This window comes from Eleutherodactylus coqui, chromosome 2 (genome assembly GCF_035609145.1).
Source record: "Eleutherodactylus coqui strain aEleCoq1 chromosome 2, aEleCoq1.hap1, whole genome shotgun sequence".
Taxonomy (NCBI): Eukaryota; Metazoa; Chordata; class Amphibia; order Anura; family Eleutherodactylidae; genus Eleutherodactylus; species Eleutherodactylus coqui.
The window spans coordinates 208,727,126-208,738,874 of NC_089838.1; the positions used below are offsets into that span (position 1 = coordinate 208,727,126).

The 11,749-nt window shown below is 40.3% G+C and overlaps 1 protein-coding gene across 1 annotated transcript; it reads right to left on the reverse strand.

Annotated features, from left to right (window-relative positions):
* Positions 1–8,317: 8,317 nt before the first annotated feature.
* Positions 8,318–10,926, reverse strand: ISLR2 (immunoglobulin superfamily containing leucine rich repeat 2). Its single transcript, XM_066589946.1, has one exon. It carries the CDS (start codon positions 10,924–10,926, stop codon positions 8,887–8,889), a length of 2,040 nt encoding a protein of 679 aa, XP_066446043.1. The 3' UTR covers positions 8,318–8,886.
* Between the last annotated feature and the right edge of the window lie 823 nt (positions 10,927–11,749).

Consider the following 11,749-nt stretch of genomic DNA (forward strand, 5'->3'; position numbering starts at 1 on the left):
TATGTGTTGTACATACATATGAGCGCTGCAGCCAATAACTGGCCTTGGCTGTCATGTCACGTCTCGTATGTGTTAGCATTACCCTTGAGGTCAGTCATTGGCTGCAGTGGTCAGAAAGATGTACGGCATATCATCCCTACAATAAAATATACAAAGACCAGTGAGGAGCACCGGAGCATCAGCACCACAGCGGCTGGAGATTTAATAGGTGATCCATTTTTGTTTTTTTATCTTTTAATATTTCCTAATCTCTCAGACAACCCCTTTAACTAACGACTATGAATGTTTATATGACTGTATGGTTATACATTATCCAACACTTACTTCATTATCTAAAAATATGGCTGAAGAGCCAAGTCTAACGATATGGAGTAAGTTCAAGTAGATCGAGTCAGAAGCAACTTTTTATATAGCTATGTAGCATTATGAAAACACATTGGCTTCTGTTAGATTCTTGAATGTAGGCAGCTTCTGCCCAGGAAGATGTCAGCGACCAGCTTAATGAAATCCATAACACTCAATATAATTCTTTAAACCTTGAAGCAAATGCTATCATGTGAATCTTCAATAGCAATAATTAAGATGTTTGTGATCTAAAATACATAAAATGACAGAACATGACACGTGACCAGTTCATCTGTCACTCGGAAATCTCTTCTTCTCCCATGTCTTTGTTTAGATTCCTTCTACTTCTTGTCAGGTGCTTTGTTAGCAATTGTTCATCTGCCACCTCTTATCACATGCAGATTTCACACAATCTATTTGATATTCCTGAATTTGACAGAATAATTGAGAGACAGAGTGAAAAGAAGTTGGAAGACAAGAGGGGGGCGGGAGAAGCCAAGGTTACTCCTATAAAAGGATCTAGAGTGCCAGCTCTTGCACGATGGCAATGCCCTTGGGGATCATGTAAGGCAGGAGTTACAGAGCAACATGATAGCAATCTGGAAGTGACAGGTTTCAGCTTCTGTGCAAGAAGCTGTAAAATTCTATGTGTGAGACTTGGGCCTGGAGCAGAAAATCTCCACATTTAATTCACATCATATCCCATGTGTAAGAACATTGAAACAGAAAATAGTGTACATTAAAATGAGGTACAATATCAATTTGTATTGAAACATAGGAAAGGAATGAATTGGAAGGACTAGAGTAATATTTAATAACAAAAGATGACTTTTCTTCAGTAAAAAGAAATCACAAATATGATCCTAAAACACTTCTGGATTGTACCAGACGCAATATTTCACACCATATTGTCCATGGAGTAGACATCTTGAAGGAATTCGACTGATATGGCATTGCCACTTCTTGGGTAAATTGAGCTTGCACAGTCCATTCACTCCCTCAAATATATTGTCCTAATAAAGAAGATTGAGGGCTTTTACCCACTAGCATTTTTTTTAACGATGCGATATCGCTGCGTTTGTTTTTATTGCATATGTCAATGGGACTTTCTAATGTTAAAATCACATCGCACAAAAATCGCAGAAGCACAAACTTGCGATTTTTGTGCGATGCGATTTTAACATTAGAAAGTCCCATTGACATATGCAGTAAAAAAAAACGCAGCGATATCGCAGCGTTAAAAAAACGCTAGTGGGTAGAAGCCCTAATGCAGTTTTTTGAGTAGTAAAGCATTGGTGGTAGTGGAGGGATGAGTCACATATTGAAAAAAGCCACCAGTACTCACCTCCCACCGCTGAGTGGCTCCTCTATAACCATTCTGGACTTTAGGTCTTCTGTTGACTTTAGTTGCAGCAGTCACATGGTTGTTAACCCCTGAGACTGCTGCAGCCAATGGGAGGCCTCAGGAAGGGACATCATTAGTGACTTCCTGTAAACCTGCCAGGGCCTCTACATTAGGAGCCAACATGATAAATTATTGGGATGCCATCGGGCTACAAGACTCAATGACATCTCCTGTTAGATGCTGTGGTGCCAGAGCCCAGAAACAGCCCTCTGGTGTCACAGTGAGTATATTCATTTTATATTGTTTTGGGCAACGCTTACAATGTGAGCATGATATACAGTATATATTTTACTGTTCCATCTTCCTTATTTGCATATTACCCAGAGGAGCATGGATGGCCTTATAAGTCTCCTCACTCATCTTCTTGGTGCTCTCCCTAAGCAGAGATGTTACCCCTCCCGACTCACATTACAGGCCTCTCACTAGCCAAGCCAGGATCCTACTGCACACTGATGAGAGCAAACACCCCGAAACAGCTGTCTGTGTATGAATTCTCGCTTGGTTTTTAATTCCCAATCATTGCTCTACAGACCCGTATAAAGGGTCAAGCATTGATTTGAAGGAATGCGGCCATCCAATAGGTGGCGCTGGAGAGGTATTGTTCCATCTTCCTTATTTGCATATTTTATTCTGACGCACAGCTTTGTGAACTGTATAACAGAATATAAAATACACTGAATTACATGCTGGGGTCTTAATCTTCTTTATCTAGAGAAATATATTCATACGATTCCAGAGACATATAAATGATTTTGAGCTGGGATTGTGTGAGTGGGAGTAGGTAATAAAAGACTCTGGTGAAAGCTAGATGGAAAATAGTAGAAAAACATAAAGAAGGGAAATAAATATTGTTCATAGTGGACGTCACTGTAAAAATAATATCCACTTCCAGTCTTCCTGTTATTATCATTTTATTGGATTGTATACATCATATCTCAGTGCCTCTGTATTCTTAACCAACATTTCACAATGACAAACATCTTACTAATAACAATACACATTTGTTAGGGAAATAGTACATAGTCAATCATGACAAATAAAAGAAATAGATGTCACGGTAAGTTAAATGGGGATCAGTAAATGATGCTTTAGAACTAGCCTTTGGAGAGACCTGTAAGATTTCTAGCCAGCTGAGCTGAAATAAAATAAAGACCAAAGACTTGATATAAAAGAGTTATAAATAAAATATGTGTGCCAAAATAGCAGTAAATATGGTTAAAATAAGTATTCTGGGAGCAATATACAGTACTTATACCCATATATTACCCAGGTTCGTGGTTAGCAAAGGAAAATTACTACTAAGCTTGGTCATAGATGGGTGCTGTGGACACTTGTAGATTCTTGTTCTGGTGCATTATAATACATAGTTTTACAGTATATTCTTAGAACATCATCTCTGGCTGTAATTGTGGACTTTATGAAACTTTGGCATTTTTTATGAATTACAACTAGTGATGAGCGAGCATACTCGCTAAGGGCAATTGCTCGATCGAGCATTGTCCTTAGCGAGTATCTCTCCGCTCGGGAGCAAAGATTCGGCTGCCGGCGGCGGGCAGGGAGCTGCGGGGTAGAGCGGAGAGGAACGGAAGGGAGATCTCTCTCTCCCTCTCTCCCCCTGCTCCCCCCTGCTGACTGCCGCAACTCACCTGTCACCCGCGCCGCCACCCGAACCTTTGCTCTCGAGCGGAGAGATACTCGCTAAGGACAATGCTCGATCGAGCAATTGTCCTTAGCGAGTATGCTCGCTCATCTCCAATTACAACCAGTTGTGATATACATAGAAAGGAAATGGAAACCTAGCGTTACTGTTGGGAATATACATGAATGCAAAGTCCTCTAACTCTTGTACATTTGCATTAAAAGCAATATTTAATACAAGATTACACTAGGTATACAATTATACATTATACAACTTCCCCTCCCCCTCAGTGCTACGATATTTTACTCACTAATAGGAAAGAAATTTAGATTTATTTTATAGAGAATAATGAGGGTTATTTGCAAATGCAGTAGTATCCAATGTAAATCAATAGTATTCACTTAAAAGTCATTGACTGTAAAGCCCTTTTCAGCTACATGAATTAGGAAATTCTTACTTAAAGTTCCTTTACATGAGCCAATAGTCGCCAAATTATCACTCAAACAAGCGATTATGGGTGACTGTCAGCCCGTGTACACATGGCCCCTGATAGGATACTAAGCAAGAAGCCACACACTAGTCGCTAGTCTTCAATTTCAGCTCGCTGAAACGAAATGAGTGCCGATCGGCTTCTTGCTCAGTGTAAACAGGAGTCGCTCGATCTTTGATATACCCTCAGGATATGCTATGAAAGTGTGATATATGTGGGTTCTACCACTGGGTCACGGACCTGTCTCTAGGTCTGGCTCTGACATGCCCATCCCCACTGTATGTGGTGGCCGAAGTGGTTGGCATGTATGGAAACACCTGAGCGGGCTTCACTATGCCGTTTCATAACTCCCATAGAAGTCAATGGGAGTTACGGATGCAGAGTAGCATAGCGAGTAAAGCCCACTCAGCAGTTTCCATAACTCCTGATCACCCCTGGCCACCACAAACAGTTCAGCTGGGCGATGTAGGAGCCAGAATTAGACATATCCTGTGGATATGCCATGAAAGTCTCAGATGGGAATACCTCTTTAGTTTCCTCTGCGGAGGCACTGCAGGAGAATTAAACACTTTCCACTAGTTTTCCCTTAGAGATTTCAGCTGATTACTGGGCGTCTCAGCAGCTTTGATCAGTTTTCTGCAGGGGGACCTTTCAATCAAAATGGGATTGTTCAAAATAGTAAACCGCTTTAATGGTAGTGTCAATCTGATGTAATTGTCTCATATCAATAAATACTAGCAATGCATTTACAATTTACTTCATAATATAGAGTTGCTGCAGATGCGTGTGTGATGTCTAGCTGTTAGTAAGTGAATGCATCCTCCCAAATATGGCTTTACAACACAAGGTCATGTAAGAAGAAAGGCGCTTAGGACCGGTTGACAGTAAGTGACGTTTGTGCTGTGTGTGTAGTAGATTGATTTGCACTTATTTGAAATGTTGTACCTGGCTCTCTGCAAAATTAACTTAAATAAATCATATTGTAAGCTAGAAATAGTGTTTCCTTTGAGTGCCTGGCCATAGGCGGTGCTTTATGTATAGCTATAACGTATAAATGGATGTATATATACCACCATGCTGCGTTTCCAATCTGTATGAGCACTTTCTTTAAATGAATAATTTATTAAAAATTCTACAGATTTTTAGACCTAAATGTCAGCAAAACTAAAGATGTCACATCTAAGTAGAGTCTACTAAGACTACTATGGGCTATCATTTATCTGTTAGAGGGACCAGATTTATCATTAGTCATGCATGGCCTCTGCTAAGAGGCACTTCTTTCCTTGCACTCATGTCAAGCCAATTTGCTTACATTGGAACTGAAAAATGAGCTCACTCGAGATCAAATTTGAGCGAAGTAAGAGTCTAGTGTTGTGTAATGGCGAGATATTTTTATTGTTAGATTTAGTAAATAAAAACAGAAATGTCCTTTGTAATAGATGGATGTGACAGTCAGGGATGTATGAATCTGAATAGTCGGGGAGGTTTATCAAACCCTGCGTAAAGAAAAAGTGGCACAGTTATCTGTAACAACTAATCAGATTCTACTATGAAAGCTACAACCTATCTGGTTACTTAAAGGGGTTGTCTCGCGAAAGCAAGTGGGGTTATACACTTCTGTATGGCCATATTAATGCACTTTGTAATATACATCGTGCATTAAATATGAGCCATACAGAAGTTATTCACTTACCTTCCCTGCGCTGGCGTCCCCGTCTCCATGGCTCCGTCTAACTTCAGCGTCTAATCGCCCGATTAGACGCGCTTGCGCAGAACGGTCTTCTGCCTTCGGCTTGGTTCGGCAGCAGCGGCGTTCTGGCTCCGCCCACTTCTACGCATCATCGCGTTGCTCCGCCCCGTCACGTGTGCCGATTCCAGCCAATCAGGAGGCTGGAATCGGCACACGTGATGGGGCGGAGCTACGCGATGATGCGTAGAAGGGGGCGGAGCCAGAATGCCGCTGCTGCCGGGCAGACCCGAAGGCAGAAGACCCTTCTGCGCAAGCGCGTCTAATCGGGCGATTAGACGCTGAAGTTAGACGGAGCCATGGAGACGGGGACGCCAGCGCAGGGAAGGTAAGTGAATAACTTCTGTATGGCTCATATTTAATGCACGATGTATATTACAAAGTGCATTAATATGGCCATACAGAAGTGTATAACCCCACTTGCTTTCGCGAGACAACCCCTTTAAAGAGGGCTCGTCACCACCATACAACACCATGAACTATGTTATAGTGCTGTTAGGGGAGGTAACAAGGAACCGGGTGTTGTATTTCTTATACTCACCCACTCCCTGGTTCCAGCATTGCCACCAGATGAAAATCCCGCCACTCATGAGAACCTGATTTTTTTCAGATTGCCATGTGCACTCTCCCATAGACTTGTCACATCCCCTTAGTTTATAGTGTTGTATGGGAGGTGACAAATTGCCTTTAAAAGTGCTGTTGGTCCAAAATGTTGTTCCCTACTCTAATCCTGTATCTAAATACCCTGGCCATGGCAGAGTGGCTTGGTGCCCTATCTGGCACTGAGGCACATACCTTGCCAGCCCAACCCCCAAATTACTGCTGAGCTACAATGGTTAACTACTTCACTTTTCCGTTACATTACTTTTGATACACTTCTCCAACTGTGTTTTCATCAGATAATGGTGTAATTCTTTTGTCCAGGTACTACAGTAAGTTGACATCATTAGGCTCTTTAGGTTCCGTCAAAATGAGTAAAGTTGTTAGTTTTGAGGGAGACTTCAGGTACACTAGTCTAATATTTCTTATATATACTATTAGGCTAGCTATATTCTATATAACTGCAAATCTTGTGCTAATAGAAAATTCTATTTGAGTAGATACAATATGTGCTTTGTATCACAGATCAATGAGCTCTATGTTTTCTATACTCTGCAACACTTTATATTTGTAAATGTCCCTCTGAGTCTTTCTAGATTTCATCACTCTTCAGAATTTTGAATAATGAGCACCATGTTTTTAAAAACTACCCCCTATGTAATGTTATATTATTCCCCTAGTATTCAAAGAAGTCACTATTATAAAAACAAATTAAAAAAAGCACCCAAAATATCCAAAGTATCAAACCACAACAAAACAGAGTAGTACAAAGGTAAAAATCTTGTACATCTTTAACAATGGATATGGTTCAGGCACTGAGAAAGTTACAATTAAGTGCATAAATATGTGCAGTATAAACATATACAGATTGTATGTACCATATATGTTGTCATACTGTTTGTAAATATAGTACATACCTGCAGTAACATATTCACATTTAGGTGCCGGTCACTGGCAACCCTAAGTCGAAGTTGATAGGGTTCATAATAAGAATACGGTGGGCTTGCAGGCCCAGTAATAATCATTCAAAAGTAGATTAGAATTTGTATTAAAACTATTTTTCCCCAATATTTCCACCCCGCTGAGCATCGCAGTTATAAAATCGAACTGAACGATACTCACCAGGTGATAACAACAGGAATATCTGTAATAGTATACCGGGAAACAATAGAAAATGTAATAACATTGCTGAATATAGTCTTCAGGTTCCAAAAAAAGCATAAAAACACTGTGTAATAAGAAAAATCTGGGATAAAAATTTGAAACTAATCCCTACTCCCTACATTATAACAAATACGATATGCGTATAGGCAAAAAAAAACCAAAAAACAACCATATGTCCATCGTAGACTGAAGGGTATGTCCAAAGCTGACTTCCAGATTCACTTTATCCGGACATTAGAACACGAAGACCCACAAATTATATCTTTATACCCTCTGACTTTAGATAACTAAGAATTTGCTCCACAGAAATATTGTGCTGTCATCTCTTCAGGGCAGTTAGAGGTTAACGTTGTGCCATTTTGACTCACAGCAGAGGGACAGTGATGTAGTCCCAGGGGGCACAGTTAGAAGGCTGCATACAGTATTGTAGCTCGGAGGAGAAGACGCAGTGCAGGTGCTCTCTTATTACTCATTTTTCCTCCATAATCCTCCAGTTTTAATGTAATTAGATCTCCTTGGGATTCACATAGATCTGATTTTCTATTTTAAGTGGCAATGAAGAAGCATCTGATCGTGTATTACAGGATGACTATATTGTCCTGGTTTATGTATACGTCTAAAAGGATTGGATATCTGCAGTCATTATATGATGGAAAAGATTCGTAATGTTGCAGAATTATAGGGCCACGATATTAAAAGTCATTGTTTCATCATCTTGGTTACTTAGTGGTTTCAAGACTCCATTGTATTAAAATTTATATTTTGATCTTTTTGAATATGCAAATCTTTAGTAGCTCATTATCTTCGAATGATGTGTATAAGTATGGCAAATGCTTGGAACAAGAAGTCAAATTAATCAGGAAGCCAGATATGTGTATACTGTATATGCATAAGTATACACCATGCTAGGTGCTCACTGTAGAAACACTCTTTTTTTATACATTTACCTATAAATATATACGCACTGTGCACTCACCTGTTGGCAAAACTTTTACACACATTTTTTATAGACTAACCTAAAGTACACATTTTGTGGCATATTCACATACATTGTTACAGAAACACTTTGATGCACAAAGATATGCGACACGGGGCATGCATACAAATGTGCAGTGTTATGAAACCATTAGCATAGCTGTCTACTGCTATAAGCAGGATCTTCTCCTTGAGGCTTTGGACTGGTGAGTATTGATTTACTATCATTCTCAGGCTGGCAAACAGTAGTGAGAATGCTGCCATTGCGGTTATTTGTGAAGTTTATCCATTGCACCTTTTAACTTTTGTGTATGCTCCTATACACTCCTCCTTTCACCTGTAAATTCTTGATAAGGAGAACATTTCTGGAGACTCTGGGAGGTTTGTTCAGGTTTTTATAATTGCAGAGGTTTCACAGGAATACTGATGAGTTAGTGAATTAAAGAAGGTCTCACGCTTGAATAAATTTGTGGATAAATCAAAGGAATTGAATGAAGGTGATATCTTGACCTCATGTCATATCAGCGGGCAGGTTCCTTGTAGTTGCCATTAATTTCTTCTGAGATGGTCACAGCCTCAGCTCCTAAAGGAAGCTTATCACTATTATCAGATCCCACCTCGAAATCTTCCTGGTTGGTTTTGGATTGAGATATTGGAAGAGTATCATCTGACCCACTTTCTTCAATCTCCTTCTCAACCTCTTCTTCTACAGGCACTGGTTCTGCTTCTGTCTCTGCTTCTCCTTCTCCCCCAGCTTCACTAGGGTCAAAATTCTTTTCTGATTCCACATAAGATGACCTGGGGTCAAAATCAGCAGCCATGTGCTTCTCCATTGGATCTTGTTTTTGTTTCTTCATTATTAACTTGTAATTTTTACCATGATATTTAGAAAGCAGGTGACAGCATGTGGCTCCCACCAGCGGTATGGTAGCCAAACCAAGAAGGAAAATGCTGACCACAATGATAATAATCAAAGAGGGAACTTCTTTCTTAGTAGTAAAAACCACCTGCACTTGACAATCTTCTCCTTTATACGTTAGGCATACAGAATAGTTGGTGCCAGGTGTCAGCCCTTGAAACCAGTAGGAGTTTACTCGATCCTCTATTTCGGACCACTGAACTAAAGAATAACCTTTAGGACCTTCCTGGCAGAGGTATAGCATCTTTAGGTTTTGTTTACCAGAATGTGTATTGTATGGAGTTATTTGTACTTTTGCCTCATTCTCTGATACATCTAGAGCTATTACTCCCAGATCAAACACATGAGGTTTCAAGTTGCTACTCTCATTGAATGCATGGTTTGAAACATGCAAGCCTCCTACACTAGGTCCACATTTCTTCTCATTTGAGTAAGAGCCTTCTTTGGCATTTATGTTGTTATCTGAAGTACCAGAAGTTGACACTGTTGGCATGCCAGGATTCAATTTTTCCTCTGTTTTATCTTCCTTAAGAACACTGTTTCCTTGTTCCTTACCTGCAGATTTTTTAGGATCTGAAGGTATATTTCTTGCTGCTGGATCCTCAACCTTTGAGGGATATTTTTGACTTCCTGCCACAGAGACATTGACTGAACTCTCGTTACTCCCCATCTCATTTGTGGCTGTACAAGTGTATGTCCCTTGTAATTTCTTGCTAAGGTGGGGAATGACTAGTGTGCCATTCTGATAAACCAGAAAGTTTCCAGATAACTCTACTTTGGCCACATCACTGGGCAGTTCAATCTCAGTTTCTTGAGTTGAATTGCGAATCTTCCACTGGATTGTTGGCTTGGGATTACCACTGACCAAACAGTGTAAAGAAAGAGTAAATCCATCATATAACTCAGTGCTATCAAGATTAGGGTGGTAGCTCAGTTGCACAGTAGGTACTCCACATGATAAATCTGGAATTTTAATAAGTGTCTTCCCTTGGAGATCTTCAGGGGAACTACATACAATCAAATCCTTCTCTGCAACAGTGATTTGAGCTTCTTCAATCCATTTTTTCAGCCACATAAGTGAGCAAGTGCAGTGAAAGGGATTATTGTAGATCTGAATATGCAGAAGAGAAACAAGGGGCTTGAAGGTTCCTTCTCGAATTATAGTAAACTGATTATTATTTATTCGGAGAGACCTAAGATCTTTTAAGTTATCAAAGGCATCTGTTGGCAGGTTGACCATGCGGTTGTTATTCATTTTTAACAGTTGAAGGGCAGGGAGGCTGGCCAAGTCTTCCCATGGGAATTCCACCAGTTGGTTATGACTAATATCCAGGTTTTTAAGATTAACCAAAGTTGCCAACGTACCCTTTTCTACTGAACTAATATCATTATGAGCTAACCACAGTGATGTCACCTGCGGCACCCCTACAAAGTTGGACTTCTTTAGAGAGTTGATCTTGTTGGCTGAAAGACTAAGGGTGGTGACATTGGATGGAAACCCAGTTGGAACCTTTTGTAGCTTCTTGTAAGTGCAATCAGCAAATTGTTGATTGTATTTGTCCACACAGGAGCATGCCTCGGGGCAGCTGAATGTTGTCCTCAGGAGAGACACAGCAACATACAGGAAGAGGAATGTAGCCATCCTTCCACCTGCAAGAAAGATAAAGATTAATGTATATAACAAGAAGTCAAACATTTATTAGATTGCTGTATTTAGGTATATATTATAAATTGTATATAAAAATATAATTAAGGTGCCTTAATAAACTAGCGAGCTCAGTAATACTTATATTTTTGAACCACACATAAAAACCACAAAATTTAAAAAAAAGAATTATATACAAGATATGGATGTTAATTAGAGATGAGCGAGCATATTTGCTAAGGACAATTACTCGAGCGAGTATTGTCCTTAGCGAGTACCTGCCTGCTTGGAAGAAAAGAGTCGGGTGCCGGCGCGGGTGAGCGGTGAGTTGCGGGAGTGAGCAGGGGGGAGTGGGGGGAAGAGAGGGAGAGAGAGATCTCCCCTCCGTTCCCCCCTGCTCTCCCCCGACACTCCCCGACCCCCGCCGGCACCCAAATCTTTTCTTCTGAGCGGGCAGGTACTCGCTAAGGACAATACTCGCTCGAGTAATTGTCCTTAGCGAGTATGCTCGCTCATCTCTAATGTTAATATATTTTTAAAAAAGATTAACTCAAACTCATTTATCAGTAACCTGAAGCCTTTTTGTAATGTTATGTGCATGTTATTAGTCATGTGCATGGAGCCTGAAAAGAGGAACATGGCATCTATGCATCATCCTGCTACGGAGCCATATATGCATCCATATGGCTCCTCTAACAGCACCATATAATTGAGAGAGTCCCCTCTTGGAGCAGGTCCCATCACATTTTCAAACAAATAAAGTATATAATTCATTGTCAGCCCATTTCAGTCAAAAGCCAACCATGATGCCTCTAGAGAA

Coding starts and splice junctions, on each gene's coding strand:
- ISLR2 (XM_066589946.1), bottom strand. CDS start 10,926: ATGGCTACATTCCTCTTCCTGTATGTTGCTGTGTCTCTCCTGAGGACA.